The following is a 27,925-nucleotide window of genomic DNA, read 5'->3' as shown; positions in this document are numbered from 1 at the left end:
ATGTCATTTCCAAGAACCGATGTTTTTAAGGTCTGAGTGGTGTTAACTCCCGACCACCTTGTACTGACAGTCTGAGCCGGACGGTGGCACTGGTGATCAGACAGAAAGCAGACAGAAATTCATGTGTTTTTACAATGAATCCCAGTTAGATCAGTTCTCATAGCTGACAAGGAAATCAGACAATACAACATCCAAATAATTAAAGCTCTCCATACAGCTGTTTATCAGACTATAGACAATGGCAGCAGCTGCCACAATCTTTCTAGAAGTCCTTCAATATTGCAAGACCATGTAACATTTCTTGTTTTGATGTATAAGATAAAAATCTTCATCTTAAAACTGGAAGAAGTCTCCCATAGTAAGAAGAAGAATATAGAATAGTAATTGTACTCTGAATGTCTTACAACTCTTTGCAAAGGCAAGAATGAATTCTAAACCCGGAGAGATTTGTCCAACTTTCTTGTAGTAGCAAGCAACTGAGTGAGGATGTAAGTCCGGTTTCCTGACCTGCAGCCAGTACTGGTCTCTGAACAGTAGCTTTGGGCTTTTCAGCTTAAGGTTTTAAGTTTTGCCAAGCTTCATTACATCGCCTTTGTAAACTTTGTTGCATACCCTTTCTTCGCCTTTCCAGAGGGGACGTAATTTTGGAGAGTCTCACGGAGTTGTGAGATTTCCTGAAGTTTGTATGTGGAAATGACATACAAGTACTGTCCTGTGATGGAGCCACAGGCAGGCCTAGTGACTAGCAAAGAGCCACTGTGTGTACAGAGGAGAGGTAATTTGGTGGAGAAAGAGCACAGAATTTAAGTGCTTTTTTTTTTTCTTTTTCCCCTTGGCAGAGGGAAGTCTTCTATCAGTGGTGGCTGAAAATTTTGGACAGTCTATAAAAATTTTGCAGCTGCTTTACAGGTTCAGTGACATGTACTCCTACCTTGCATGTCTGAACATCAGAGGTGCAGATCTAAGCACTCTGCTGAGCTCACTGCAATGCTAACAGGTGACAATAACACCATATGCAGACAGCAGAGGACCAGAAGTGAAATAACTGAACCATGGTTACTCTGTCTTTTGCAATACTCTCCCAAGGAGAAGCTATGATAGTGCACTTTCAGTTTCAGAACAAAATTATGCAACTTGTCCGGTTATTGGATAATTCCAGTTACAAAACTCATGAGAATCACAGCTCCGGCATGGCTATCCTTCAGATCAGATCTAGCTTTGACATCCATGATGTACAGAAATAACTGCATTTTTCCTTATTATTGGTAGAAGACATTTCCCATTCTCATTTCCCAGGCCACTACTCTTTTCCTAATTCCTGTTTTCTTTTAAAGGAAAAAGCTTTGCCTCCTTGTGACTCACAGGGTCTGCTTGCTAGTTTCTGCAGAGACGACTGTTCCACGCTTAGGTTTGTTAGTGAAGTGACTCAAGGCGGCCACAGTAAAAGTACACATACTAAACTGCAAAGGCGGAGGCGCAGCTTCGAGCTGCGTGAGGCAGAAGTGGTTTTGTGTCATGATGGAGGAGCTGGGTACAGGGGGAGTGAAGGTGGGCTGCAAAATAAGTACCTAGAAATACAGGGTCTTCAGTCTGGTAATTGATGTGCTTGAGTTATTGCACGAAGACACCCTGAAATACAAAAAAAATAATTCCTCAGAGTAAAAATATTGACAAATTTTCCACTTCGAAGCAGAACCAGGGCAGGGCTGGCAGAAGGGAGCTGGGGCTCTCTCCTCCCGTCTGACACGCACGGCGCCAGCCGGGGCCGACGTGGGCGGGACGGTTATGGGGGGATTACAACCCTTTTTAGAATCCCTGTCGGAAAATAACCTTTTTTTAAAACAAAGTCGTTGAAAAACGAGAAGCTGGGAAGGCGGTTAGCTACCCCCCCCCCAGTCCGCCCCGGCAGGGGGCAGCACGGCTGATCCGGGTACGGGCGGGGCCCTCGAAGACCATAGAGCCGTCCCTCCCGCAGCGCCACGGGCGGTTGTTATTGAGGGAGAGTCGCGCGAGCGTTTCCTGGTCCGCACCATTCCCTCTGCCCCACCCGTGCCGTCTCAGTGGTAGCGCATGCGCGCTGAGAGGGGCACCTGAGGGCGAAGGGGCTCAGCCATGGCGGCCTCCATAATCTGCAGCCGGGTGTCGGCCGGGCTGAGGGGCAACGGCCTCCGCGCCACGCTGGGCACCGCCACGGCGAAGGTTAGCGGCCGCTCGGGAGCGGGGGCGGGACGGAGCGCGCAGGGCCGGGCCAGGGCCGGGCCAGGCCCGGGCCGGCTGGGGTCGGGGTTGCTCCCTGCGAAGCGGCGGCGGGAGGAGCGGCCGTCTCGGCCCACTCTCGCCGCCGTCCTGCCCTGCCCTGCCCTGCCCTGTCGCGGCGGCGGGGCTGGCAGCCGTGTGCTCGCCTTTGGCGTACGTCCCCCGCAGCTCCTGTTCTTGCTTGTGGCAGGTCTTCCCGGTGTGGTTCCCTTTTCCTTCCTTTCCAAATCCCCCACCCCTAACTTGCTTGGAAATCCCAGTGTTTCCATCTCCGCCGTCACCTTACTCATACGAGAGGTCGGGCTGTGCCAGTAAATTCTTCCAGCTCGCGTTTCCCCACTCTGCTCTTGTTTCCTCTGAATGCCTTTTCAGGGTATGGCCTTGTTTTTGGCTGCAGAACCCCTGGAAAGCAGTGCAAACAAAAGAGCGAGGGAGTCTGAAGTGTGTAACTCTCCGTCCGACTTTCTTCTCCTTCCACATATGGAAGAAGGTCGCTTTGAGTTCCCCTCTCGTGTTACGCACAGCCTCCCAGGGCCCGGCTGGTCAGTCAGCGCCAGAAACAGCAGCTACAGCGGTCAGCACCTCTCGCTTGGGTTTCATGCCAAGGAAGGGGCCTCCTGCTTGCAGAAGGAATCCTTTGGAGGTTAAATAGGCTCTGTCGATTCGCTAGCTTGAAATGCCATAGTAAAGCTCTTGTGTTGTCTGTGTGCTTACTTTATTTAAAAAGAAAGAAAACCTTAAAAATCCAGTCTGTTAAAAACTTCCCAATACAGACTGATTTTTGTGGTACTTGTGCCAAAGGGACATACTAAAAAAATGAAAATAAATGCAAAATTTTGCTTGTATCTAAGTTTGTCTTGTAGTCTTTTTACCTTGAATCTTTCAGTGCTAATCTATGTTCATGGATTAGCTGAATTCAGTAGGTTTGCTGTTTCATGTGTGTATAAAATTAAGGTCTTGTTCCTATATAGTGAAATAGGAAAAATGCAGCAAACATTTTTTACTTTTGTTGTCAAAAATTTTCTTGTTATGAAATACAGTTACTTTACAAGGTACCCTTTGGAAATCTATGTAATCTTAAAGTTCATGAATAGCTGTTCTTTTTAAAAAGGCATTGCTCATGTGGTACCACTTTTGATGTTTTATAATCAAAATCAGTTTCTCCCTGAATTACTTTATATAAAATAGCTATCAGAAATTGTTGGAGTTGTGTACATTAATTTTTCAGATGAAATTAAGACTCATTCCACACTGGAACTTCCTGGATTGAATATTAGGCATGTTATATTTTACTTAGCGTTTGAAATGTTAAATTTGGCAACCCTCTGATTCAGTGTAGATGTTTGAAAGGGGTCATAGCTATTTTTTTCTGTTTCATGATAGTCATATGAAGGCTGAATAGTCTGTTCTGTAGCATATTAAATTCACCACGTACAACCACTGAAGGTGGCGTAAATTAGTTTCTGCTGCCCCTCTTTCCCAGGGCTTAGTTCTTAGTTTGGCAGACAGAGGCAATCTACCAAAACTTTTGAAAGAACCTATTCTGTGTGCTTTTCTCTGTTCTCTTATGCTTCCAGAATTCCTCAAGGTTCTTTTCCCTACAAATATATTCCTTAAAGTACTTAAATGCTAACTAAATACTCAAGGGTGTTTTAACCCTGCCAGTCCTTGTCAGTGCCAGCAGCTTCATCAGCTCTTTCCCGCCGCCCCAATAACACCTCACAAAACCCAATACCAGACCTGACATGAATGACTAATGTCAAAGGGTAATGTACAACAAGTGTAGGCTTAAGTGTTCAGGTGTTTGCATTGGTACACTAAACTGTACTTGTTTAATATGTAGACTTTTAAAAACTTAAACAGAGGGCATTTTTTCACAACACAGTCATCTTCTTTGTTCTTTTTTTCTTTCTTTTTTTTTTTCTTTTCCTTCAGGTACTTGGTGGAAGTCCAGGAATACTCAATAATCATGGATTTCAGATGCAACAACAGCAACAGAGGAGGCTGTCACTACATGAATACATGAGCATGGGACTGTTGCAGGAGGCTGGCATTTCTGTTCCACACGGACTAGTTGCCAGGACACCAGACGAAGCTTACAAAATAGCAAAAGAAATAGGTATACTATTAAAGAGAACATATACAATATAGGCATGGGATTGATACAAGGTGTAACTACTTTTTCTGTCTTTCCTGGTAAGACATTTCTTGGAGTTCTGAATATACCTCCTCTTTAAGAGAGCCTTTCCTGTGAAGCAACTTTATTGCAGATTTGGCAATTTACTTTGGAGCTGATGTTTTCTTAATTTGAAGTTTTCTAATGCTTAAGATTGCTCAGTGCACAAGCGCACAGTGAAATAAGTTAAGTGACCTAGTTTTAAAGACACTCTCGGTTGTGTTTTAAGACTTGTTTATGAAGCTAAACTGTGTCCCTGAAATTCCAGTGGGGAAGGACTTGATCTTACTTCCATTAAAGGCTGTGAACATATATTTCAGGCACCATCATTCCCATATCCCAAATGCTGCAGATACTTTTCCTGTAACTTGTGAGTCTTGTTTAGGAGGAATGGGGCAGGTATAAATTGTATTAGCCTAGACTAATACAACTACCTAAGCTTCTTGAGATGAGTAATAGGCTCTACTTTGTGCAAATCCTGGATTTCTTTTTGCTCTCAAGCAAGGTAAGAGGAATTCTTGTGTGAAGAGCTTCAGTGGCGGTGGCAGGTAAGGCTTCTGTAGTCCAAGATCTCATATAGAACAGAAGGTGCAAAGCATACTTACCTTTAGGCTACAGAAGAAGAGTAAAATCCTATTGCTTTGTGAATGTGCTGTTCTGGCAGAATGCAACTACTTCATGCAGGAGGGGAGAACTTTGATGGCTTGTAGTTATATGCTAAATTCCTGGCTCATTGATGAAAAAGCATCCAGTCTCCTTTGCCTGGTGCTTAAATACTTTATTTAGAGTTGAACTCTTAATTTTGGACTTGGCTCTGCCTATTAATTTGCCACTTTACCTACTATGTGTCTTAGTAAAATTTTTTGTTTTAATTTGGATGTAATATAGAAGTCAGCTTCTATCGTTTGAGGCATTAATACTGATTTTTTTTTTTTTTTTTTTTTTTAGTTTAAAGCCTTTTCCCCCCCTGGAAAAAAATGTATTAGGCTTGTCACACAGTTTTAATGAAGGACATTGCTTGTCGTATTCCACTGTCATATGCTAAATCTCTTTTCACCTCCAAATGGATGCATTTGTAGTGATTCCTGCAGTTATAGGTTTTGTTAGATTCATTCCAGTTTCATGTGTAGATTTAATGCAAGAATTGAGATCTAAAAAATAAGATAATTTTTTTCTAGAGCAAGTTATGCTGCTTTGTAATGTAGAAAGGAACTGAAAAGCTACTTTTCTTTCAGATTGGATATCCCAGAAATTCAGGTATTGTCTGCCTGCCTTCTTTGTCTTGTTCCCATTAGAGAGTAAATTATACAAAATTATAACTTCATTAGTATGAAAGAAAGGTGTTAAAATACTTTTGTTCTGAGAATGGTTTAAAATTCAGACCCTCGCCTTCTGTTAAGAGTGAGCTTGTAGCATGATCTAAACTTCACATATCGGGCATACCCCTTTGCTTACATTAATATCTGCACAGACCTCCTGCTAGTGGCAAATGAGACAACCTTTGCCTATGGCTCTTTAATAGACAGGAGGGAAACTCTCAGGTCAGGATTCCTTTGTTTTGTTCCTTGTTCAGAGAGGAGTCCTACAGCAAAGTAGGTATGTCTGACTGCTGGTTTATAGCTGTCTCATCCATGTGACGTCATAGGTATGCCTTTTATCTGGAGTATGTCACCCTGCGCAATTTCTTAGGGGTCAGAAAAATGAAGTTGTGAAGTGTATGAGTTAGCATCCTTTAGTAAGCTAGAAAAAAGGAATTCAGAGCTTCTGGTTGTCAGCCATATACTTTGTTTAAGTTGGTGTGTATTTGACGCTATGGCTTTCTTTGGTACTTGAAATGAGGAAGGGAAGACTTCCCAAAAGGAGAACACACTGAAGGAGCTTGAGTTTTTGAGGCATTGCTCAAACATTGTCCAGAACTCATTCTGAATGGTGATAGATTATCCTTTGCTCCAGTGTTTTGGATTTCTTTGTTATTTCCCCACTAGTTTTCATTTAGTACGTACTTAAAAAAAAAAACCAAACCAAACAAACCAAATATCTAGCAGAATTAAAAAAATCTCAGTTTTTTTGTCCACCTGCTCATTGTTTATTATTGTTGTGTAAGAGTTGTTGCTGGTAGATATGAGATTATCTTTTGTTTCTTTTTATGTGTTAAACTGTTTTTTCAAATATTTGTCTAAACCATTACAAAGATAGCTGGTAATACTGCTTGCTCTGTCTCCCTAGTGCTGATCCACATCCTCCTGATAACCTTTAGTCAGAAACCTGTTCTCTGTAAACTTGAGTATGGTGTTGGATTTCTTTCCTTTTGCAAATACCTCACTTCAGTTAGAAATGGGTAACTTTTTATCCCAATGTATAACAAACACAACCTTCTCATGAACAGAGATTATCATAGTTTAGCTGTGGCTGTAGCTAAACCAGTGTAACCCTGTTGTATGAACAAAGCCAAAGCTTAGCCATACTGAGGATTATTATCACTGCGAGGTAACTAGTGTGTGGTAGAATCAAGCTGAGGCATATGAATGTTGCAGTTTGTCTTAAAGCCTAGTTACAAGAGCGCACTAAATATTCTTTAAATAACAAAAATAATGAAATTTGTTAGAATTTCATTTGAAGTTATGCTTATCTTGAGGTCTGAAGTTAGATGGAATAGTCTGGAAGCCAGAAAGGTTGCTCCCTCTCCACCGCCCTCCACTCTTTCTTGTACTAAATATTTTTTCTGCTAAAGACCTAAGTGTCCTAAAGAGAGCAAATTGTTTACCTGTATGTGATTTTGAAATGTATGTGAAGTAAAATACAGTATTTGAGCTTGCATTGTTTTCTTCCCTATAACATTTTTCTAATGTTTTTAAAGGAAACTGAGATGAAATTAGATGCTGTGAGCAACTTCTGAGCAATGATGACAGATCACTTATGGTTTGAGTCTTCAGGGAAAAAAAACTTAAATTTTTTTTGCTATTTTTTAAAAATTTCATTTCCTCTGCAGCTATCAGATTTCTTAAAGTGCTGTTTTCAACTCAGATTTCTGTTCTATCTGGATTCTGCAAATGATTATTGTTTTGCTTCTATTTTTTTAAGATCTTCTGTTGTGTCATGGGAAGGTTGGCCATTGTAATTATTACAACACTGGTTTGTGTGTAGCTTTTTCGTCTCATGCTTTTCTGGCTGTTGAGAGACATCATGGGAATTTGTTGCTTATCACAAGCAGCTTTTCCCTAAAAAGAGGCCTCCATCTCATTTCAAGTAGATTTTTATCACATACTGGTTCATGAAACTATTATTCTTTTAAAATAACTATTACTGGGTAATTCAGTCCTTGGGAGTAGGTTTGGGCCTCCTGTAAATGTCACTGCTCTCTTACTTTTCCTCCAGTAGTTCACTGTCTTCAGATCTCATTTGTGCCACTGAAAGAATGCATTCTACTCAGAGCTGAGAAGACTTGTATCTAATGAAGTCTTTCTATCTAAAGACTTTAGTGATTTAAAAAAAAAAAAGTATTTTTAGTTATTTGTGGGCTTTGCAATATGTGGCTCTTCATATGTTACATGAGTGTCTCGCTTAAATTTTGAAAAAGTGAGCTGAGCAAACTCTGTTCCAGAGTGTTGATAAGAGGCTGCAATATGTCTTGATGATTGCCTCTAAGTTTATGGTTTACTCTTGGCCTATGCGTGCATTCCAGCTAGCACTGTGACCGGTGCTGATTTAGAAGCTGATACGCATTTGTTATCAAGAACATGACTAATGAACCTAAAGACTATTTCGTGAAGAACATGCTTCATCAGTGTGATAGCAGATAGCTCAGCAGAACATACTCTTTGAAATGTATAGTTTTGCTGTTTGTTAGGACAGCACCTATGAAAGTGTATGTAGTGCTGTAACTGAAGTTTTGATGCTTCCTGACACCTTCCTCTGTTAACAGTTGTGTGGAAGTGTTAACAGTTGTGTGGATTAATATCTTGAAGCAGCTTTTGTGTTCTGGTAGTTTTGTAGGATTTTAAGATAGTGAATCCCATGGCTTTATGCTCATGGCAGACTGTCAAATTTTAGTAAAATAAAAAGCTGTACAGAATAGGAGGTGTTGAGAAACTGAGTGCATAACTTTTCACCTTTCTACACCAGAGTTCTTGAAAGGAGACTGAAAGCAATGGAGTCTGCTGCTACTTTTCCTATTGCTTAGGAGATCTAGTCTACCTCCTTATCAGTGTGGTTTATAAGGAATGATATTTTTTGGTATGCTTTCTACAGAATGACTCAAGTAATTGGCTTGGCTATATTCCTGCAGACAGTTCTGTGATTAACAGATGTTCCTTTTCAGACCTTTTAAGTTCTTTTCAATGTTATTAAGACCTTTTAAATTCTTTTCAATGTTATTATTTTTCTGACTATTGCTTAAACATATAACCTGTATTTGTTAAAAAAAGTAATGTGTAAACCTGGGTAGATTTATAAATAGATGTATTGATCTCAGGCTTGATTTAGTCAGAAACCAAAGTTTAGTACAATGTTTGCAATTATTTTCTTAGGTAAAGTACTAGCTTTTTCTTTATTAGTTCTTCAGAAGAATTGGTATTCCAGGCACTGTGGCACAAAAGCTGGGTTAGTTTTCTCCTTAGTGTATGCCTCACCTTCCTTGGTAGTCTGAGATTAATGTTTTTTCTTTGTTCTGTGTCACACTGAAAGCTCACATCTAGTTTCTTGTTCCTAATACTTCTTGGTTGTTTTGCCATTATGAGTTTTCCCTGTTTGTGAATTATCTGCTTGACTATGTTAACTGATGTCTTTTAGGTTGTCTGTAGAGCTGAAGCTCCAGAGCATTTATTCAGATGCTGTAGGACATGGATGATGATCTAAGGTGGCAAGCTTGTGCAGAAATCCCCTAGGTGTTTAAAAAAACCTGCTGTAGTGGTCAGTGTTAAGTAGGTTTTTTTTTCCAATTATGTTCTTCCTTACCTGGTCAAAATCTCTAGATAACCAGCAGTAGTAGTCTAGAAACCAAACATTTACTTGAATTCCGGTAAACACTACTTTTTTGGCATCTAAAGCTTACGTTTTGCTTCAGCCTTTGCTTTCTTCTATAGCACTTCACTCCTCTGAAGTTCTAATATCAAAGCATGTTGTTGATAATAATTAACTAATTCAAATAACTAATCTAAACAGCTGATTCAAATTTTTGACTGCTGTATTTTAATTGCTTAACTTAAGCTATTGCCAAAACCAAACCTGTCTTGTGAATTGATGAAAAACTTGATGCACTTGATTAATGTCAGGAAGTATTTGTGTAGAAAATATTATTTTGTAATAGCAAAATATCTTGTTGGCTCGTCCTTGTGGTGAAAGTATGAAGGACAAACATCGCTTATCCTTTCAGTGAAAGTATGAAGATTCCTGGCACACAGTTATTTCAGTAGTCATACTTTTGATTTGCATGCAGTGATTCTTCTAACACTCAAAAGTTTCAAATGCTGAAAAAATGTAGTTTTGAAGTTAAATTCTAAATAACTATACTTACTAACAAAATGCAGGCAGTATACTCTGAAGAGATTCTCTGCCTGTGTTGGCAGAGTTAGGGTCGGCGTACTCTTTATGTTGAGACTTCTGTTGATAATACATTGTTAGGTACAAGCCCATCTTTTTCCTCCCTAATTCCAGTAAATACAACTACATTGTTTAAACTTAAAGTTTTTATTATATCTATGCAACAAGAAAAAAAATTGGTTTGTGTTATAAATGGAGAGATATTCTTCCTGGAAGTAAAAACTTTTAAATACAGAGTAACTGAGGCAAAATTTACGGGTCTCTGTCTCTCTCCCAGGGTAAATTTGCAGTTGAATGGTAGTTGAGAACTTGATTGGCACATGCGTTGTTAACCTGTCGCTGCCTTTTACTATTGTCTGTTTTGTCAGAACACATTAGGCTTGCATAGTTATCATGAAGGTGTTTATCATATGTGAAAAGCAATACTGCTGCTACAGTCAATATTGGGTAGAGAAGTGGCAATTAAAGGGATTTGACAAAAGTCAGAATGGAAACTTGTAAAGCAGAACATTTTAATAATGTTTGTCTGCCCTAATCATCAGACTTTCTACTTGCACAGAAAACTTCAGAGATACAATGGAACAACAAGCCTTCTTGCCTCTTAATGAGCTTCTGAGATTGTATTTTACATGGATCAACACATTCATGCAAGGAGAAAGAGACCCTTATCCCAGTTTGAAAGCTTAGGTTATGAAATCAGAACTTATTCCTTCCAATAAACAAGTATCAGTATTGCTAGAAATGAAGATCGAGCTGTTTCCTGGCTGTATTACTCTTTCACTGTCTTGTTAATAGACTATTGTTGAAGGTGAAACCTGTAGTGTTAGTACTGTATAGATTTTTGTTGTCCTGAACAGATAGATGCTAACTCAGTGTTCTGCTGATATCAGGCACCTGTTCTCATTGGTATCTACTCTTAATTTTCTAAACATTTCCTGATTCTTTTCAAGCTGTTTTACTTTCATATGCTTTTAGTGCTAACTGCCATTAATATGGAAATGCAGCTCTTAACAAATGCTTGTTCTGAGTTTTGTGCATTGGTCTGTAGCTTGCTTGCCTGAGATGTTAGCTGTACTAAAGGTGTGTTGTTTTGTTCGAGTGCCCTGTGTTAAGGCTTTACAGTTTGTTACTGCTGCTGAAAGCAGATGTCCTGCTTTCTGTCCTGATCACTTCAGTGTCCCTGTGCATGTGCTTGTCACACGGCACACAGGCTTGCAAAAATACTGTCCACTGGATTAGCTTTTGCCTTCAACAGAGTCACTCTTCTGATAAGCTTCAAGGCATGATTGTGCAAATGCTTGTGCTGGCACAAGAAGGGAGACTGGAGTGAAAAGCTGAGAACAGGAGGCAGGATAGAACTGGTGCTGCGGTGTAGTGTTGGCTGGCATATACTATCCTAACTTCCTGTGTGGATACCTGCTCTAGGGCAGAAACTGCTATTTTTCAGCAAAACAAAAGCCTAGCAGTATTTCAAAGCAGTGTAAGCAAAACAGAAGGGCACAACTGTTGATACTGAGTAGAAAACTATGTTAGCTGCCGGTTTCCAAATTTTTTCTTGGGTTATGGTGTATCAGCAGTTCTCTGCTGTGTCAGATTGTGTGATAGTGCTGCAGTTGTAACACTGCAGATACGGTGTGTGACCAAACATTTCTGTCCTCTAGTTTTAGGGTCACTTTAAATAGGAGATGTAGGAAAAAATGTTTATTGAACAATAAACTTTCTGCATGGGTTAAGTTAAGGTTTTCTTGGGACATGTTATCTTAAACTTTATTTCAGGTACATCTCTGCAGCTTAATTGCTTGTAAACATAGCTGGTCAAATAACCCTTGAAGTGTTATGTGTTTATGCAATCAAGCAGGTAGTTTGCTTGCAGTGCTGTAGGAAAACAAATTACGAATCATTAATATCCCGCTCATTTAATGCCACAATTGTTGCATTCTGTTGCATAAGGGATAGTCCAATGACAACTTTGTTATAGCCAAAACTGATTGTGAAAAGTTTAAAGCTGTTTCTCACACACTTTCTTCCGGATGTCTTTATATGTTGCCAAAGTGTAATCATGCATAATAATTAAATTCTTAAGAAATATCCTGTGGGATCAGGGCAGTGGTACATCTAGCCCAATACTCTGCCTCTCATGGTGGCAAAAGAACATGCTATTTAGGGAGATTGTTAGCCTGGCTATTTTCTGCAGTCCATACCCCTCATTTTGCCCTAGCATTCATAATTGTTGTCTTAGGAATATCAGAGGGAATATCTCTGCCCAGTTCCTTTTGAATCTCCTATTCTTCCTTCATGTCTCCTAGCAGTCTTCACTATCTTCTGTGCAAAGAAGTGTCTTGTTTTTTTTCTTGCACCTTTTAAAACTGACTTCCCTTGGTAGGTGGCTTTTGTTTTTGGCTGGTGTAGAGCAGGAAGCGGAATGTATGATGTACATGTAGTGGTATGTTCTTGCTCTGTCCCTCATCAGGTATGGCTAAAGACTGTAATCATGTTCTTGCTTTGTGCTTCTTTGATAGATTTAAAGAAGTGCCAAGCTCTTTTAGTCTCTTCTTGTAAGGGAAGCTCTTCATTTCAGTGATCATCCTAGTAACCAGTCTTTCCCATGGAAAATTGCTTTTATGATCATGGCCAGAGCTAAATGTAATGCTCCAGCTGAGATCTTATCAGAGCTTTAGTTGGCATCTGGTTCTGACTTGATCAGATTCTGGTCTTTATTGCTAGGAGGAGTAATTGCTACAAAGAAGGTGCCTGTGGGTGAACTTCATGGCTTTCCTGAAAACTTCTCTGTAGAAGCAGCTTTTACCTTCTGGACTTAGTGTAGGAGATGAAAAGTAGGGTGGAGAAATAGGACCCTCTCTTCTGAACTTCCTAGTGGACTGTAGGTTAAATCGCTTAGTCTTGATTACTAAGTATATCAGTTCTGAATCTTTGTCAGATATAAAACTTCCGTAGAAAGCTCAAAATAGTAAAATAATGCTGTAATATTTAAATCTTAAATATTTGAGTCACTTCACATGCTTGTGAAGGAGCTGAGGTGGATCCTCTGTGAGCAAGGGAGCAAGTGTGGGGTTTGTTTTATTTTGGTGGTGGTTTTTTTTTTTTTAATCTCTTCACAGAAAAGAAAGTACTTTCCTCTCTCTTTTATATTAACACTAAGAAGTCATGCTCCTCCAAATTTTGTGTTTGTATGTATGTACAAGGTAAATTGTTTTCAAGTGGACGGAACCTTATTTTTTAGCTCGCGTGTTGGAGTATGTGGCTTCATTTATCCCTGAAGCTACTATTTATAATCTTACTTATACATGAGGCCTAGTGTTTCCTAAAGCAAGCTTTGTGCTTACAGTAATTGCATAAAAGTTAAGTTTTGTTTTGCATGGCTTCCATAAAACATGTTAACTTACTTGTTTGCCAGTACTTAGTAGCTATAAAAAATGGTCATCTTCAGGAACTGAATTAAATATTAGATAATAGACTATATTAAATCAACATATACTTGTGTGCTTATAACCTTCATGCTTCTTGTGCCAAAGAAGTTCATATCAGCTGTGAATTCAGAGATCTGTTGTTAGACAGACAGTCAAGAAGTAAAATCTATAAGTAGCTAGTTGGGGCTAGTAACTTCAGCATTCCCTTTGCTTACAGCCACCCTAGCTTGTGATATTATGCAAGTTTAATTTTATCTGGCAAGGCAGGGTGCAGATCAAAACAGGAATCAACACAACTTTTTTGTCTGCCATAATCTTTTTCAGTATGTGTAGTGGCTAGTTTTGCTCGAGTACTGTAATTTTTCTTAGGCTTTTCCATGGTTCCCTTTTCACATCCAAGAGAACAGCAAGTTCTTTCTTTGCTCGGAAAGAGCAGAGTGGCTCAGCTAATGGTGGCATGAGAAAAGATGGGATGTGCTGCACAAATGTGAATGGGGCAGCTCTTAACATCTTGCAGTCTAGCTGCTCTCTGCAGTGTATTCAGTGTAATTGAACTTCAGTAATAACTCAGGGCTTTGTGTTTCTTCCTTTATAACCTTAAATGACTTGATGAACTTTTTGCTTTTTGTCTTTCAATGACACTTCAGAATATCCCAGTTGATTTTGGTTATATTCTCATATTTTACTTTATAAACCCAAATGCACAGTCTCCCCTACCTAGAAGAATATTTGGTAACGGATTTTTAAACAGTTAAAGCCAACTAAAGGGCTTACTCTGCCTGCTCTGGGAAAAATAGTGGATTTGTGTAGGCCTTTGACTTCTGCAAAGCACTCAAGCTTATGCATCAGTGCTCTGCTGAATGGAAGCCATAGTGGACCTGCAAGTTGACTTGGTAAGTGCCATAGTTACATATCATTGCTGAGAAGATAGTGGTTACAGATACAGGTTATTCGTACTTGATTGAGGAAAATCTTGGATTATGGTGTGTCAGATACTTAGTTTCATCTTGTTAATAGTCTGTGAGATACTCACCATTTCTTACTGGGTGCTTAATCATTTGTGATTCAAACACATGTTGAAGATATATCAGAACGCTCAAAGTATCAACACTTTTGGATACTAACTTGCCAAGGTTTGTTCACAGAGCAGCCTAAAGCTGCAATTTGTGGATGGTTTGAGACTTCTGGAATAACATATGTGAGTTACAATACAGTCTTTGATTCACATATTTGTGTTTTGAGTTGGGGAGGATGGGGGTGGAGAAGGGGGGATAAAATGAAAACAGGCTTTATTATTCTACCTGGGGCAATTCGTTTTAGTAGTCACAGATGACAAATTTTGGGTTTTCTTTCATTCTAGGTTCAAAGGATCTTGTGGTAAAAGCACAGGTTTTAGCTGGTGGTAGAGGAAAAGGAACATTTGAAGGTGGCCTCAAAGGAGGAGTGAAAATAGTTTTTTCGTAAGTTGTCTCTAAATTATCCGACAAAGTGGAAAAACTTAAAAGTTTCACATTATGAATTGAACCTATTGCTTAGTTTAAAATTAGTGTTTTGATTATTAATCTTAAAATAAAAAAAATTAGATAAGATTTTTTTAATGCTACTTCTGTTTTCCAGCAGTTTCTTTGTCACATTCTGAGCTTCTTTTATTCTAGTCCAGAAGAAGCAAAAGATATCTCCTCCAAAATGATTGGAAAGAAGTTGTTTACCAAGCAGACAGGAGAAAAGGGCAGGATATGCAATCAAGTATTTATCTGTGAGCGCAGATATCCCAGGAGAGAATACTATTTTGCAATAACAATGGAAAGGTCTTTTCAAGTGAGTAATATTAGAAATAGAAGTAAACTAATTAACTTGTTATAGCTGAATTTAAAAAAAACAAACAACAGAACTGTTTACTGTACTGGTCACTTGCTTTTGAAAATAAGAAATATACATGAGCTAAATTTTGTTTCCTAGTATCTCTGACTATATGATTGCCTTAGTGTTTAAATGCTTTAAAAATGTAATGCTACAATTTAAATTTAAGGAATAATAAATGAGTATTGGTAGCCTCAACTGAAGTTCAGAGTTATACGGCTGAAGGGGAGATGGGTGGAATTGAGGGGGTTATTTTCATTTTGGTTTTAGTTTGCACTTATCTACCAGATGCTCATACTAGAGTTTAGTTTAAAAATTACAGCTATGTGTGTGCATATACATGTACACACTATTTAAGAATGTCAGGAACAAGATAAGTAAAAGTCTTTTGGAAGAGCCAGTGGTCCTGGATAAATCAAATATACTTTTTCTCCAATGTGTGGAGGTTCCTGGAGGTGCACAGGTGTGTCCCTCAATTTTGAGAGTGCTGGTAGCTTTCTTATGCGAATACTCTTCAAGAACTGGTAAGAAGATTTGGGCCTAGAGGTCTGTCTTCAGAGCTTTCAGGAAGATGAAAGCCGTAGTCTCTCCTGCTTGTATGTTCTGTGTGTGTGGGTATGTAGTTTTTTAGGCTGCAATTCAAGCCCAGTTACTGAAATGTGTCAGTGTATTTTCTGACAGACTAGTGTTCCATTACGGAGCATAGAGCATGAATTGCTAAATAACTTCAACAAAGCTAGGGTAAAGCAGATCTTGGAACTTTATTTTCTGAAGCTCAACAAAACGTGAGTTTGGGCTATCCAGATGCTTAAGAGTTTGCAGAGGCACTGCTCTTGGTAATTAGGGGAGTATCTCTTGCATGAGTACGAAATAATTTTCTGTGGAGGAATGAGGAAACTAGTCTTTTTTTTTTTTGGTTGCAAAATTAGGAATTAAATATTATATTTGTTGCTTCCTCTTCCTCTGTAGTGTTCTTCCTGATAGGAAAGTATCGGTTGTGTTGGGTTTTAGTACAATTATGTGACTTAGGCACCTACATTCTGTTGTACTCTATGATAGAGCAGGGAAGATCCAAATGTTAAGAGTACGCGCCCCAGATTTACCACAAGGTGGCATTAAAATACTGTAAATGGCCGGATTTTATAATCTTAAAATTGTGTAAGCAATAAGCAAACATCCTTCTGGAAATAAAATTTACTGTAACTGATTTAAGCAAATTAGCTAAAGAAGGGAAACATATTTTCCTGACTTGCTGTTGCTTTCGTATAAAAAAATAAATCTTATTAGTGTATATTGAGCATAACTGTGGATTATTGTCTTTTGATCGGATGTGTTTTGTTTTTACTGCTGACTTTATAAGTCATGTTTTTAGATGTGCTTGTAATTGCTGTAACTTGTCTAGGATGCTTATGATGAGGAAATGCCTTTCAAAAGAAGGAAGTGTGAAGGCTGAATAGCACACAGTGTGTATTCCTGATGTTGCAAACCTCTTCCTTTTAGGGGGGGAAAAAAGTCTGTAAAATAGTCAAAGTGGAACTTGATGTCTTGGGTGTTATTTGGCAATAAGGGCAAGACTTCTTATGTTTCAAGCAAAACTGTTCACTTTGGTCAATTCTGTGGAACGATGAGTTATTTTTATAATGTGTTTGTAGCTTCCTGACTGTTCAGGATACTAATATCCAGACATGTTCATTGTGTTGAACCTTGCTATTAGTGGGTTAATTCACCATCTATATGTTCCAATTTGGAAGGATGGTGATGGAAGGGGAGTGGTGTGGTTATTAAGCATATTCTGTGAACCAGTGTCACACTTCCTGCAATTAATTGACAACAGTTATAAGGCTGTTTAATGTTTAAGACCTGTGCTGATATGAAATGCTGTCTTAGTACACCAGATGTCATAGTTCATGCACAGGTGGTGATAAGGGAAGGTAGGTTGAGATGATACAAGTGAGTATGTCTTTACTGTAAGCTGGAGGACTGTTCCCATGGGGAGAGATGTTTAGGTTCCATGGTAGTGAGTCCTTGATGCTTTTGTTGAGATTTAGATAGCTTTTTTAAAAAATTCTGCTGCAAATGTTATAAATTCTGGTTTCTTAATTTCTTTTATTATTGAATACTTGAGTGCTGTTTTGTCAGAACTCCATGACTTACTTTCAGTGATGGCTATAGTTACTGAGTTTTGTGATCCTACTGAACAGGAATAGTTTGCGGTAATTTGTCACTAGGTTCTGCAGACATATATTTGTCCTTGGAATTGGAGCATGGCAGAATGAATAAATGAGTGCCTGGCATTCGATGTGTGTTTGTGTAGGGGTGAGTGGAGAAGGGGGAGCTGAGAAGGCTGTTCTTTTTCTGGTGACAACCTAGAAAATAAAATGCATATGATTACTAAGTTGAATCTTTCTATCAAAATTTAAAACTAGTATGTCTGTGTTAATTGCTGTGTTGCTACAGTGTATACAAAGGAAAGTTTTCTTTGTTAAAAGAAATTGGACCCAACATACAGCTTAAAATTTGGAAAGTATTATTAAAAGGTTTTATATAGATGTATTTAATAGATAGTAACATTGTCCTCAGAACATATAAGTAAAAAGCCCAAATAAAAAAAATTCCAACTAAGGACAAGGTTTCATTGCTGTGAGGTATCTTATGGGAAGAACTAAGTTTCAATTGTGTGGTATAAAATTACTTATGCTTTTTTTTTCCTTTTTGTTCTAGGGTCCTGTGCTGATAGGCAGTTCTCAGGGTGGTGTTAACATTGAAGATGTTGCTGCAGAGAATCCTGATGCGATAATTAAGGAACCCATTGATATAGTAGAAGGCATAAAAAAGGAGCAAGCTGTTAGGGTAATTGTTAACATGGAAAAGTACACATTAGCAAGGGTGGGAGGGTTGCTTCTAAATTTTGTAAAGTGTGCATGCATTCAACCTGCTGAGTTTTCTTAAACCCTTTTGACATTTTGAAACAGATTTGAACTAGATATTTAAGTATTTTCAGGTGATAGTCAATGTAAATCCAACTCTGCATGGCAGTGCTTTATCTAGCTCTTATATAGCTTTGTAAAGACATATGGTGATGACTTTTACTAGCTCTTTTTTAGGATAAGTGCAGTGTTTTGTATTGAAAACAGTCTTTTCAAACCCAAGAGTTACTTTTTTCCGGGAAGACAGGAGAGGTTCTACATCTACAAATTCAATTGACACTGAAATAATAGCTAAACTGGGACATTCCTAATTTGTAACTAAATCAAACCCCGAACATCAGTTAACTGATAACCAATCTTTTACTTTCAGCTTGCCCAAAAAATGGGATTTCCTCCTAATCTGGTGGATGAAGCAGCTGAAAATATGATCAAATTATATAACCTCTTTCTGAAATATGATGCTACTATGATAGAAATAAATCCTATGGTGGAAGATGCATCAGGAGTTGGTAATGTTTCTTCTTCATATTCTTCATGTAACAGCTTGACATTTTTGTAAATCTTAGTTGCTTCGCACTGCTAAAACTTCAGCTGTATACAGCAAGAGGACTTAGCATTAATGTGGTATGTTGAAAAACAAATTTAATAAAGCATATAAATTTGAGAATCTAAGCATAGTAGATATCTGCTCTTAATTGCTAAGTAGGATCTTAAGTTTAAATAGCTTCCTTTAAAATTTTTTATTTATTTAAAAAGAACACATCTTCCACTCGTGAGTGTTTGGCTACCCAGGATAAGGCATTCCTGGAAATTGGGTCTTTTCAAATTTCATTAATTGAAACTTGAGCCATCTTGTGTATTCAAAGTTGGTACTGAAAAGGTAAACAGAATAGTAGCACCTTCTAGAAATCTCCTGCCTTTACTACTCGGGCATCAGAATGACTGATTGAGTTTGATGTATTGAAAGACTATAGGTGTTTAAGTGATATCTTGATGTTTATCAGGTTTTTAGCACATCCAGTTGCAGAATAGTTAGTTAATATTCAATCACAGCCAAGTCCCCTCTCACCAAAATAAATCTGTGGAGAATATTGGTACTTGAACTCAGGTACAACAGCTTTAAATTTAAACACGAATGTAGCTCCTTAATTGAAGCTTACAATTACTCTGCTGTTACCGGTTGTTTTTTTTTTAAATAATACTGTTTAAATGAATAGTATGGAGTAGTCTCTCCCATCTGTTTCTCGTGCCTTGTCATTTTTATATAATCTGTAGTGAGGGGTAGAAATGAAGTCTTACATTTGTACAGACAGAAACTCAGTTCTGATGTAAAGAATACTCTAGGTTTGCCACGTCACCTGCTATATCTAAGTGAAACTTACTTTTGTGTGTATTCTTCTGATACCCTTTCTTCCAACTCAGATGTTTTATCATTTTGTTTCTGTGTGCTTACATGCATGCACACACACACTATATATATTTAATCTAAAAGCAGAAAACTAAGAAGGATTAAAAAAACCCCCAAAACAGAGACCTCCTGTAGGGATTAATTTTATGCTAATTACTGAAGCACAGTTTGACCAGATTTATCAAACAGCTTGTTGTAAACATCTTTCTTTTTAGAATGTCTCAAGAAATACAGTTATCTTCCCTTTTTGTCCAGTTAAGGGACTTAACTGATTGTGTGGGTAAACTGGAGAGAATCTTGTATTTACGTGCAGTGCTAAGTGTGTCTTTTTACTAAAAACTTTTAAGTTTGGACTCCATGAGCTAGCTGCCAAGTTTGACTTAACATACTTTTAACATATTCATGTGGCAGTTGAGCTATTATTGTAGTATTAAATGACGGTTTGTTTGGTTTTTTTCCTTTCAGTGATGTGTATGGATGCAAAGATAAACTTCGACAGTAATTCAGCCTATCGTCAGAAGAAGATCTTTGATATGCAGGATTGGACACAGGAAGATCAAAGAGACAGGGATGCTGCAAAAGCAGATCTCAACTATATAGGATTGGATGGAAACATAGGCTGCTTAGGTATGGTCTGTTTAATGAATTTTAAATGACGTAATGGATTTATAAGCTGAATTCCTAAATGTTATCTTTATTCTCATATAGTCAATGGTGCTGGTTTAGCTATGGCTACAATGGATATAATTAAACTTCACGGCGGAACTCCAGCAAACTTCCTTGATGTTGGTGGTGGTGCTACAGTGCAGCAAGTGACAGAAGCCTTTAAGCTTATTACCTCTGATAAAAAGGTGAGGGAAGAGTTGGCATATCAAGGTCCTACACAGTGGTAAAACAGGCTATGAGTTGAAAGACAATGCTTAGTGCATGTTCTCCAGAAAACATGTTTTTATAAGCATAGAAATAAAAAGGGAAGAAAATGGAGATCTTAGCTTAATCTTGGTGCAAATGAAGAAGGCCTGAAAACCTGTTGAATTTTTTTTCCTTTTTTAAAAATAGGTTATTTGGCTGTGTACTGAGTAGGCAGTTTTGTGTCCTCTGGTTGAACTTACAGCTGTATTTGAATTTTTCCAGAAATCTTTGAGTCAGAAACTCTCCCTGCCTGCTGTTTAAACAGAAACCAGTATTCAGATGGGTTTCCATTTCTTTTTTTCTTTTGGGCCCTTTTTGCAGCTGGGTCTGTTTTGTGCATAGAGTTGTAGAGATGAATAGAGTTGTAGAGATGAATATTCACTGTGCTGTGCACAAATAAGTTTCTAAGGTACTAATTGTATGTAATGTAAGATAAAATAACTCTGTAATGGGCTTGGAAGGGCATTAATGTTTTATCCTATCGAAAATTTATCACAAGTGTTTAAATATTATTAAAATAATAAATTGGTTGAAACTAGAGGAAGAACTTTACCATCCCAGAAAGACAATGCAAGGACTGGATTGATGGTCTATGTAGAGGTGCTAATCCCCATGGGAACTCAATGACAGTTTGGGACTTTTAAAAAAAAAAAAAAAAGTAAAAGAGGTAACCAGAAAAGGTGGGAGTGACTTGCAGGACCTGGTAATGGTATGCTACTTTTGCACCAGAATTTCATGCACCGCTTGCTCATCTTTGGAAAGGGCCAGAAACAAATAGTGAGTGATGTTACAGAGGAGCTTAGTCTCTTCCCCATTGGAAAGATTTTTGTTAACAAATGCAGGGTCTGACACACTCACCAAGAGTGTTACAGAATCATAGAATTATTTAGGTTGGAAAAGACCTTTAAGATCAAGTCCAACTGTAAACCTAACACTGCCAAGTCCACCACTAAACCATGTCCCTAAGCACCACGTCTACACGTCTTTTACATACCCCCAGGGATGGTGACTCAACCGCTTCCCTGGGCAGCCTGTTCCAATGCTTGACAACCCTTTCAGTGAAGAAATTGTTCCTAATATCCAATCTAAACCTCCCCTGGTGCAACTTGAGGCCATTTCCTGTCATCTTGTCACTTGTTACTTGGGAGAAGAGACTGACACCCACCTCACTACAGCCTCCTTTCAGGTAGTTTTAGAGAGTGATAAGGTCTCCCCTCAGCCTCCTTTTCTCCAGGCTAAACAACCCCAGTCCCCTCAGCTGCTCCTCATGAGACTTGTTCTTTCTTCATGTTCTTTCAGCAAAGTGAGGGACACAGGCACAGAGCACCAGAATTACAGAGAGAAGAGGAGAAGAAACAAGGAAGAATCTGGGGGTTGTTGATTTGGGACAAGTTATTGCAATGCCAATTCTCTGCTGATGCATGGACAGAGAGTGTCCAAACAGACTTCTTGATATATCTTCCCCTTTCTGCCTTCCTTCAGCTGCTCATTATTTTATCAAAAAATGATGACTGAAGCTAGGATTCCTGGTGCTGAAAGTCAAACAGCAGTACAGGCCACTGGTGTCATGGACTGCACTCTGGCTGGCACTCTGGGTTCAGTTCAGCTGTTATTTGGAACAGCCTTCTGGGGTGACAGTCTAAGTTGCTTCTACCCATTAGTAGCAGGAGCAAGAACAATGTCACACAGATCAGCTAGTCTAATTGCAGGATAATGAGAACCAAGCTGCTATTTATTAACCAGTTGCACATTAATGTTTTGTCTTGTTAATTTTATTCTGTCCTCCAAGGCTGTCTACCCATTTTTGCTCCCACTTTATTCCATCTTTCACCATTGACCGTGATCTTTTTACCCCTCCTTTCCACCACTTGAGTAGGAAAAGACTTTCCCTTAACCTCAGGCTTAGTCTTCCTGAACAAAATATATTTCAGATAGCTTACCTCTAATAAGCATGCTAGCTTTTAAGTAAACTGTATAAATAGTGTCTTGTGTATGAGTTTTGTAAATTTTCTGTGTTCTTATCATGGCTTCTTCAGTATGTGGAGGTACTAGTGTGGGAGGTGCCTCAGCTGGAGTAATGTTAGAAATTGAAAGAAAAACAGTTGACAAATTAAGCTGATAAATGACTTTACTGAAGTTTCATCTGTTTGATTTGCATGAAGAAAATCAAACAGCCCTCTGTTAATCATGCTCGGAATATTCTGAAGTAATGCACAGTGTTGGCTTTATACAGAAAATGGGTGTGTGTCTTTTCAAGTAGCTATACAGAATACACAGTGTGAGTAAGAGAAACGGCTATTGCTTGCAGCTCATGCTGGATTGAAGGACAATGTGGAAGTTTCCTGGGACAGGCATTTTTGCAATAGGGTTTTCCTGAAGTAACTGTTCTGTTGCATGTGACTTTATAGAACTCTACTTTTGTTGCTGATGTTCTCTAGAACAGAAATGTTCCCTGTCTTTCGCAGAGTCCCTTATTACATTTATGGAGCTTGAATTTTCCTTAGGCTGAAGGGCTGAGTGGTGCTTTTATCTGATCTGCCTCTGGCCATTTTTAATGTAAATATCATCATTGATTCTGTAGGTACTGGCTATTCTGGTAAATATTTTTGGTGGCATTATGCGATGTGATGTGATAGCACAAGGCATCGTTATGGCAGTAAAGGATTTGGACCTAAAAATACCTATTGTGGTACGGTTGCAAGGTGAGTGTGCTTCAGTACGTTAAATATATTTCTGTCCATATTGACAAATGTTCTTGAGTTTATATATTGCATAGCAAGGTGTCTGTAAGCTGAAGACTATGGAAAAATAAAGCAAACCTTGAATTTAGATGGTCAGGATTGACAATTTAATAAAAAGAGATTTCCTGCTTTTATAACTACTAAAGTTGTTGTTTTCTGGATTTATTCGCTAACTTACTTTTGGAACAGGCTTCCTAGAAAATATGAGAATACTCTGGTAGTAGTAGTCTCCTGTTCAAGAAGAGTGGCATTTTCTGTTTTCTGTTTAAGGTACACGAGTTGATGATGCCAAAGCTTTAATAACAGCTAGTGGCCTCAAAATCCTTGCGTGTGATGACTTGGATGAAGCTGCAAAAATGGTAAGATAGCTGGTTACGAATATTCTTTTCAGAACATAGCATCTGTTGCAGAATATTGAAAAGTTGAAACTCCGTTTAGTCAACTAAAGGTAGCTTAGGATAAATCACAGTGCCAGTTATTATCAGGGCCTGAAGCAAATGTTTTACAAATTAGTAACTACATATTTTGTAAGGAGAAGAACTATGCAGTCAGAAGCTATTATACCCCAGAAATTTCTGTGTTTGGGACTTTTTTCTTTTTTTTCCCCCCTCTGAAAAGCAGGTTAAAAAATAGGTTTAAAAAAACAAAAGCAAAACTAAAAACAAACAGGTAAATGACCAGATCAGTCACCAGATCAGTCAAATGGCTAAGAGCTTAGCTTTATTAATTGGAAGAAAATACTTAAATTGAAGTAGCTGAAAAATGCAATGTAACACTTCCTTTGATAGACCTCTGTATTTCAGTGTGCATGATTAAAACCAAACATAGTTGATCATCCTGTTGCCTCATAAGGTAATTAGATATTCAGACATTCAGACAGATTGATTGTGATTTTTTTTTTTTGTGTGTGTGTGTTTCCTGTTTTGCTTTGTCTCCTGGGGTTGAAGCTCTAGAAGCAGCTGTGGATTGCTTGGAGGAAGAACTTGCTTAGCTTGACAGTATGGCCCTCTGTTTTAAGGAATAATATTAAGTTCTGCTGGGCTGATCAAGCTTTGGTTAGGTCAGTGGAAATCTTCCCTAGCAGTACGTATGGGTCTTTAAGCTATATTGCATCTACATAATGCATCTTCTAAAGCTGCTGCTGAATCTAAAGTTCTCAGCTGAATCAGAGCCATACAAATGGAGTTAAAATTAGTTTTGTAATCTTAAATTATCTGTATCTGTAGAAGCACTTTTGGAAAGGGTTATAGTTTTTTTTTTTTTTATTTTGCCCATAGGTAATTCCTTAAACAGGTTTATGTAAGATGATGCCATGAATGGGATAAACAAATGGATGAGGATAGATCAGAGTAATAAGCTGAGCATTCGAAGCAGTGATTATAACCAGTGATATTACAAGTATTTTTTTCTACCTAAATATTCAACAGATGTCTGTACATTATTCTAGCTAAGTAATATTTTAGGTGCTTTTGGAGTTAGGTAACGTGGACAAGAAAAACATACTGCAAATGTGTAGCAACGGTGAAGATGAAAATTTTTGATCGTCAAAAAAATTAGAGATCATCTGGTAGATTTTGTATCATGGGGAAACTTATAGTTCTGAATCTTTTTTTCTTAAAGAACCACTTACTCAGTTATAATATTTGATTCTAAGCAGGAAATAATTCACAGAGGTTTTGAGTTATTATGCAAGAGAAGTTGAGGCTCCATCAGGTATCAAAATAAGATCCAGAAATGCTTGCAACAGAAACTCAGAGGAGAAATAGCTTCTATATATATATAGAATCTCTTGTGAGTGGGTACCCCAACACCTCCCAAGAAAACAAGGTGGCACATAAAGTTAAAAACTTGTAGCATTTTATCAAGATACTTGGTTGTAAGTGAGGACCAGACATTGTATAACTGTGAAATGTTTTCTAAAAGATTTGACTGATCTTTCATTTAAAAGTGATTAAGAAGCACTGGACTAAGTAATAATCCCCCCTCCCCCCCCCCTTAAGATCTTGCTGATGATTCTCTGGCATTACTTTGTTTAAAAATTTTGGTCCAGCTCACTCAATTTAGGATTGTTTTGAAATTAAGTCTTTATTTTCTGTTTTTCAGGTGGTGAAACTCTCTGAAATAGTAACCTTAGCAAAACAAGCCCAGGTGGATGTTAAATTTCAGTTGCCAATTTGATCTGAGAAATGTCATGCCAGTGTCTAATGTTCTCTGAAATACTGTGTTCTGTGGGATATTTTTCATTTTTTGTGTGGAGGTTTTGATTGTTGGACAGGCACACAAACTGAAGTACCTGGTCTTTAATGTTAACATTCAGAATGGTCAGAGTTCTTGTAAAAGCGTATATTGCTGATATTTAGTCCTTCTTAGTTGTTGTTCTCAAGCCTCCAGCTTCTGCTGCAGAATGTCACTTGCAATATACTTCTGCGTTGTCCAAAGTAAAGCTTCTGGTTGAAAAATAATTATTCTGAATAAATTCTGAAGTTACTTTACTTGTAAATTTGTATTAGCCTTGGTTAAAAGTAAATATGACTAGATTATCTAGTTGTCCATGTGGAGAAATGTATTGAAACGGTATTTTGTATTGGAGACAGTTGTACTTAGCATTATAATGGACATGAGCAAATCAGTCATTATTTATGAACAGGTGCATTTGAACTTGATCAGAAACATTTTTAGAAGTGCTTCACTGAAATGGCTGGTAATTCTTCTGGACAACGTGTTTAATCACTACAAAATATACTGTAGCACTTAGATTTTCACCATTTCCGGTCCTTACAAAAAAAAAGCATCGTGTAGTTTTATATATGAACAAGCATTTACCAAACTTCAAGGAGACAGAATACATAGAGAATTAAAATGTCTATTGTACATTGCAAATAAAATTGTACATTAATAAAATGTCTCCCAAAACTTCTACTGTCTTTTTCTTTATATGTCACCATTGTGATAAATCGCGTATACTCATGGATTAAACCATAATTTAAGATAGCAAGCTAAAAGCTTTTTAGGAGTAAATTTACAATAGCACATATGTTAATTTTTTCCCTCCTTGAATTGCATTGTGTGATTAAAAACATGTGAACTCACACTGTGTTGAAAAGCTTGGACGGATATCATGCATATAACATCTTACTAAAGTGGCCATAACTGATCTCTGCACAAACAAATACGCAGGGAAATTCGATTTTTTGGGGAAATGTTGCTTCTACTAACAAATCTAGTATTAACCATTAATTTTTGTCACCTTACAATGCTGTTGATTTTGGTATTACATAGAACTTGGAACTTGGGTGATGATCCATTTACCACTTAGTTTCCAAATGATGTTACATTACTGTTACTCATTTTTTGTTTGTATTTTGTAGGGGGGGGGGGTTTGTTTAAAATGCTATTTTCTTGGCTAATAATAGCGCAGTTCTATCAGGAAATAATGAAGACTTGTCTACGGTGCGATTTCAGAATGGGAAATCATATAATAATGAACTAAGGACTTAAAAGGATTATATGAAATGTGGGGAAACTTACAGTCAATCATATGTGGTTTTGAGGTAGGTAGGGTGATAAATGAAGAAACTTTAAACTAGCATGGTGTATTTCAGTAGATTTTTGGCAGTACTAAAGAAAATCAGCAGAAATTAAACTCAGTCTGAATTTAAACTGGATTATTTTCGATCCTAGTTGGTCGCTCACAACTGACTGCTGTGTGCTGTTGATCCAGCATGCTAAATTGGGCTTGTGGGTATGCTTGGAATTGCTTTTATTCAATGGCCTTGAATGGATTTGCAGAGATAACTAGTTTGAATAGATTTGTTAAGCATTGAATAATTTAGATAATATAATTAATTTCTAGCATGTGGGTTTGCTTCTAGCCTTATTTTTTTTTACTTTTAAGATAATGTGTAATGATAAAGTTGTGTGTAATGATAAAGTTCCAGGTTCATAAGGAGGTCTTTTTTTTTTTTAAAACGTATTTAAACATACCAGCCTAATTATTTCTAAAACAGAGGGAGGAACAGTAAGACAAAAGTGACTTGATGTTGCCAAAAATGACAAATGGAAATGGTCTTTTAGTACAAATACTGGACTAGAATGGAGGCAAAACTAGATCCTGCTGTTAGTCCGGATTTCCTTATACCCTCTTTGAACTGTTAAATGTAGTTGAGTAGGGGAGAGGGAGCCAAGGCAAAGTCATTTCCATCTTTGAGAGAAATGTAAAATACTGACATTCTCAGTAACGTATTCACAAGTAGTAAATAGACTTGACAGAAAGCAGTGTTTTGCCATTAGGGTAATTCTAAAGCCCATAGTATTCCTTTAACAAAGGATGAAGAATAGGTGTGGGATAGGAAGGTGTCTGCATATGATTTCTGAACCAGAGTGTTCAGAATGTACCAAATAATTCTTAACGCTAAAATAACAATCTGTAGAGTGGAAGATAGTTGCTTTAAGTTCTGTCAGCAATGCTTATGGCTTTGTAATCCAAATACTTCCTAATGGGAAAAAATTGAATTTCCCTTTGGAAACAGCAGTGTGTAAGGGGTTGAATATGGTGTCACAGATAGGGTGGGAGGCATTGGGAGGAGTGTGAACAATAATATGAAGGACTGTCAGCAGGATAGCATATATAGGTGGTGTATATAGGTGGCAGGCATGCCCCTTTCCAAAGACAGGGGTCT

The 27,925-nt window shown here is 38.0% G+C and overlaps 1 protein-coding gene across 1 annotated transcript; it reads left to right on the top strand.

Annotated features, from left to right (window-relative positions):
* Positions 1-1,976: 1,976 nt before the first annotated feature.
* On the top strand, positions 1,977-26,153 carry SUCLA2 (succinate-CoA ligase ADP-forming subunit beta). Its single transcript, XM_072850208.1, has 11 exons — positions 1,977-2,199; positions 4,192-4,375; positions 14,759-14,858; positions 15,054-15,216; positions 17,980-18,108; positions 18,556-18,694; positions 20,059-20,220; positions 20,302-20,444; positions 23,087-23,207; positions 23,517-23,605; positions 25,350-26,153. The coding sequence occupies exons 1-11, from the start codon at positions 2,113-2,115 to the stop codon at positions 25,422-25,424; spliced, it is 1,392 nt and encodes a 463-aa protein (XP_072706309.1). The 5' UTR covers positions 1,977-2,112; the 3' UTR covers positions 25,425-26,153.
* The last annotated feature ends 1,772 nt before the right edge of the window (positions 26,154-27,925 follow it).

Source organism: Ciconia boyciana, chromosome 1 (assembly GCF_034638445.1).
Source record: "Ciconia boyciana chromosome 1, ASM3463844v1, whole genome shotgun sequence".
NCBI classification, from domain to species: Eukaryota; Metazoa; Chordata; class Aves; order Ciconiiformes; family Ciconiidae; genus Ciconia; species Ciconia boyciana.
The sequence above is the reverse complement of the archived record's forward strand: the minus strand, read 5'-3'. Positions and strand labels throughout refer to the sequence as shown.

Coding starts and splice junctions, on each gene's coding strand:
- SUCLA2 (XM_072850208.1), top strand. CDS start 2,113: ATGGCGGCCTCCATAATCTGCAGCCGGGTGTCGGCCGGGCTGAGGGGC. Junction 14,859..15,053: donor GGAGTGAAAATAGTTTTTTC/GTAAGTTGTCTC, acceptor CTTTTATTCTAG/TCCAGAAGAAGCAAAAGATA. Junction 23,606..25,349: donor TGGATGAAGCTGCAAAAATG/GTAAGATAGCTG, acceptor TCTGTTTTTCAG/GTGGTGAAACTCTCTGAAAT.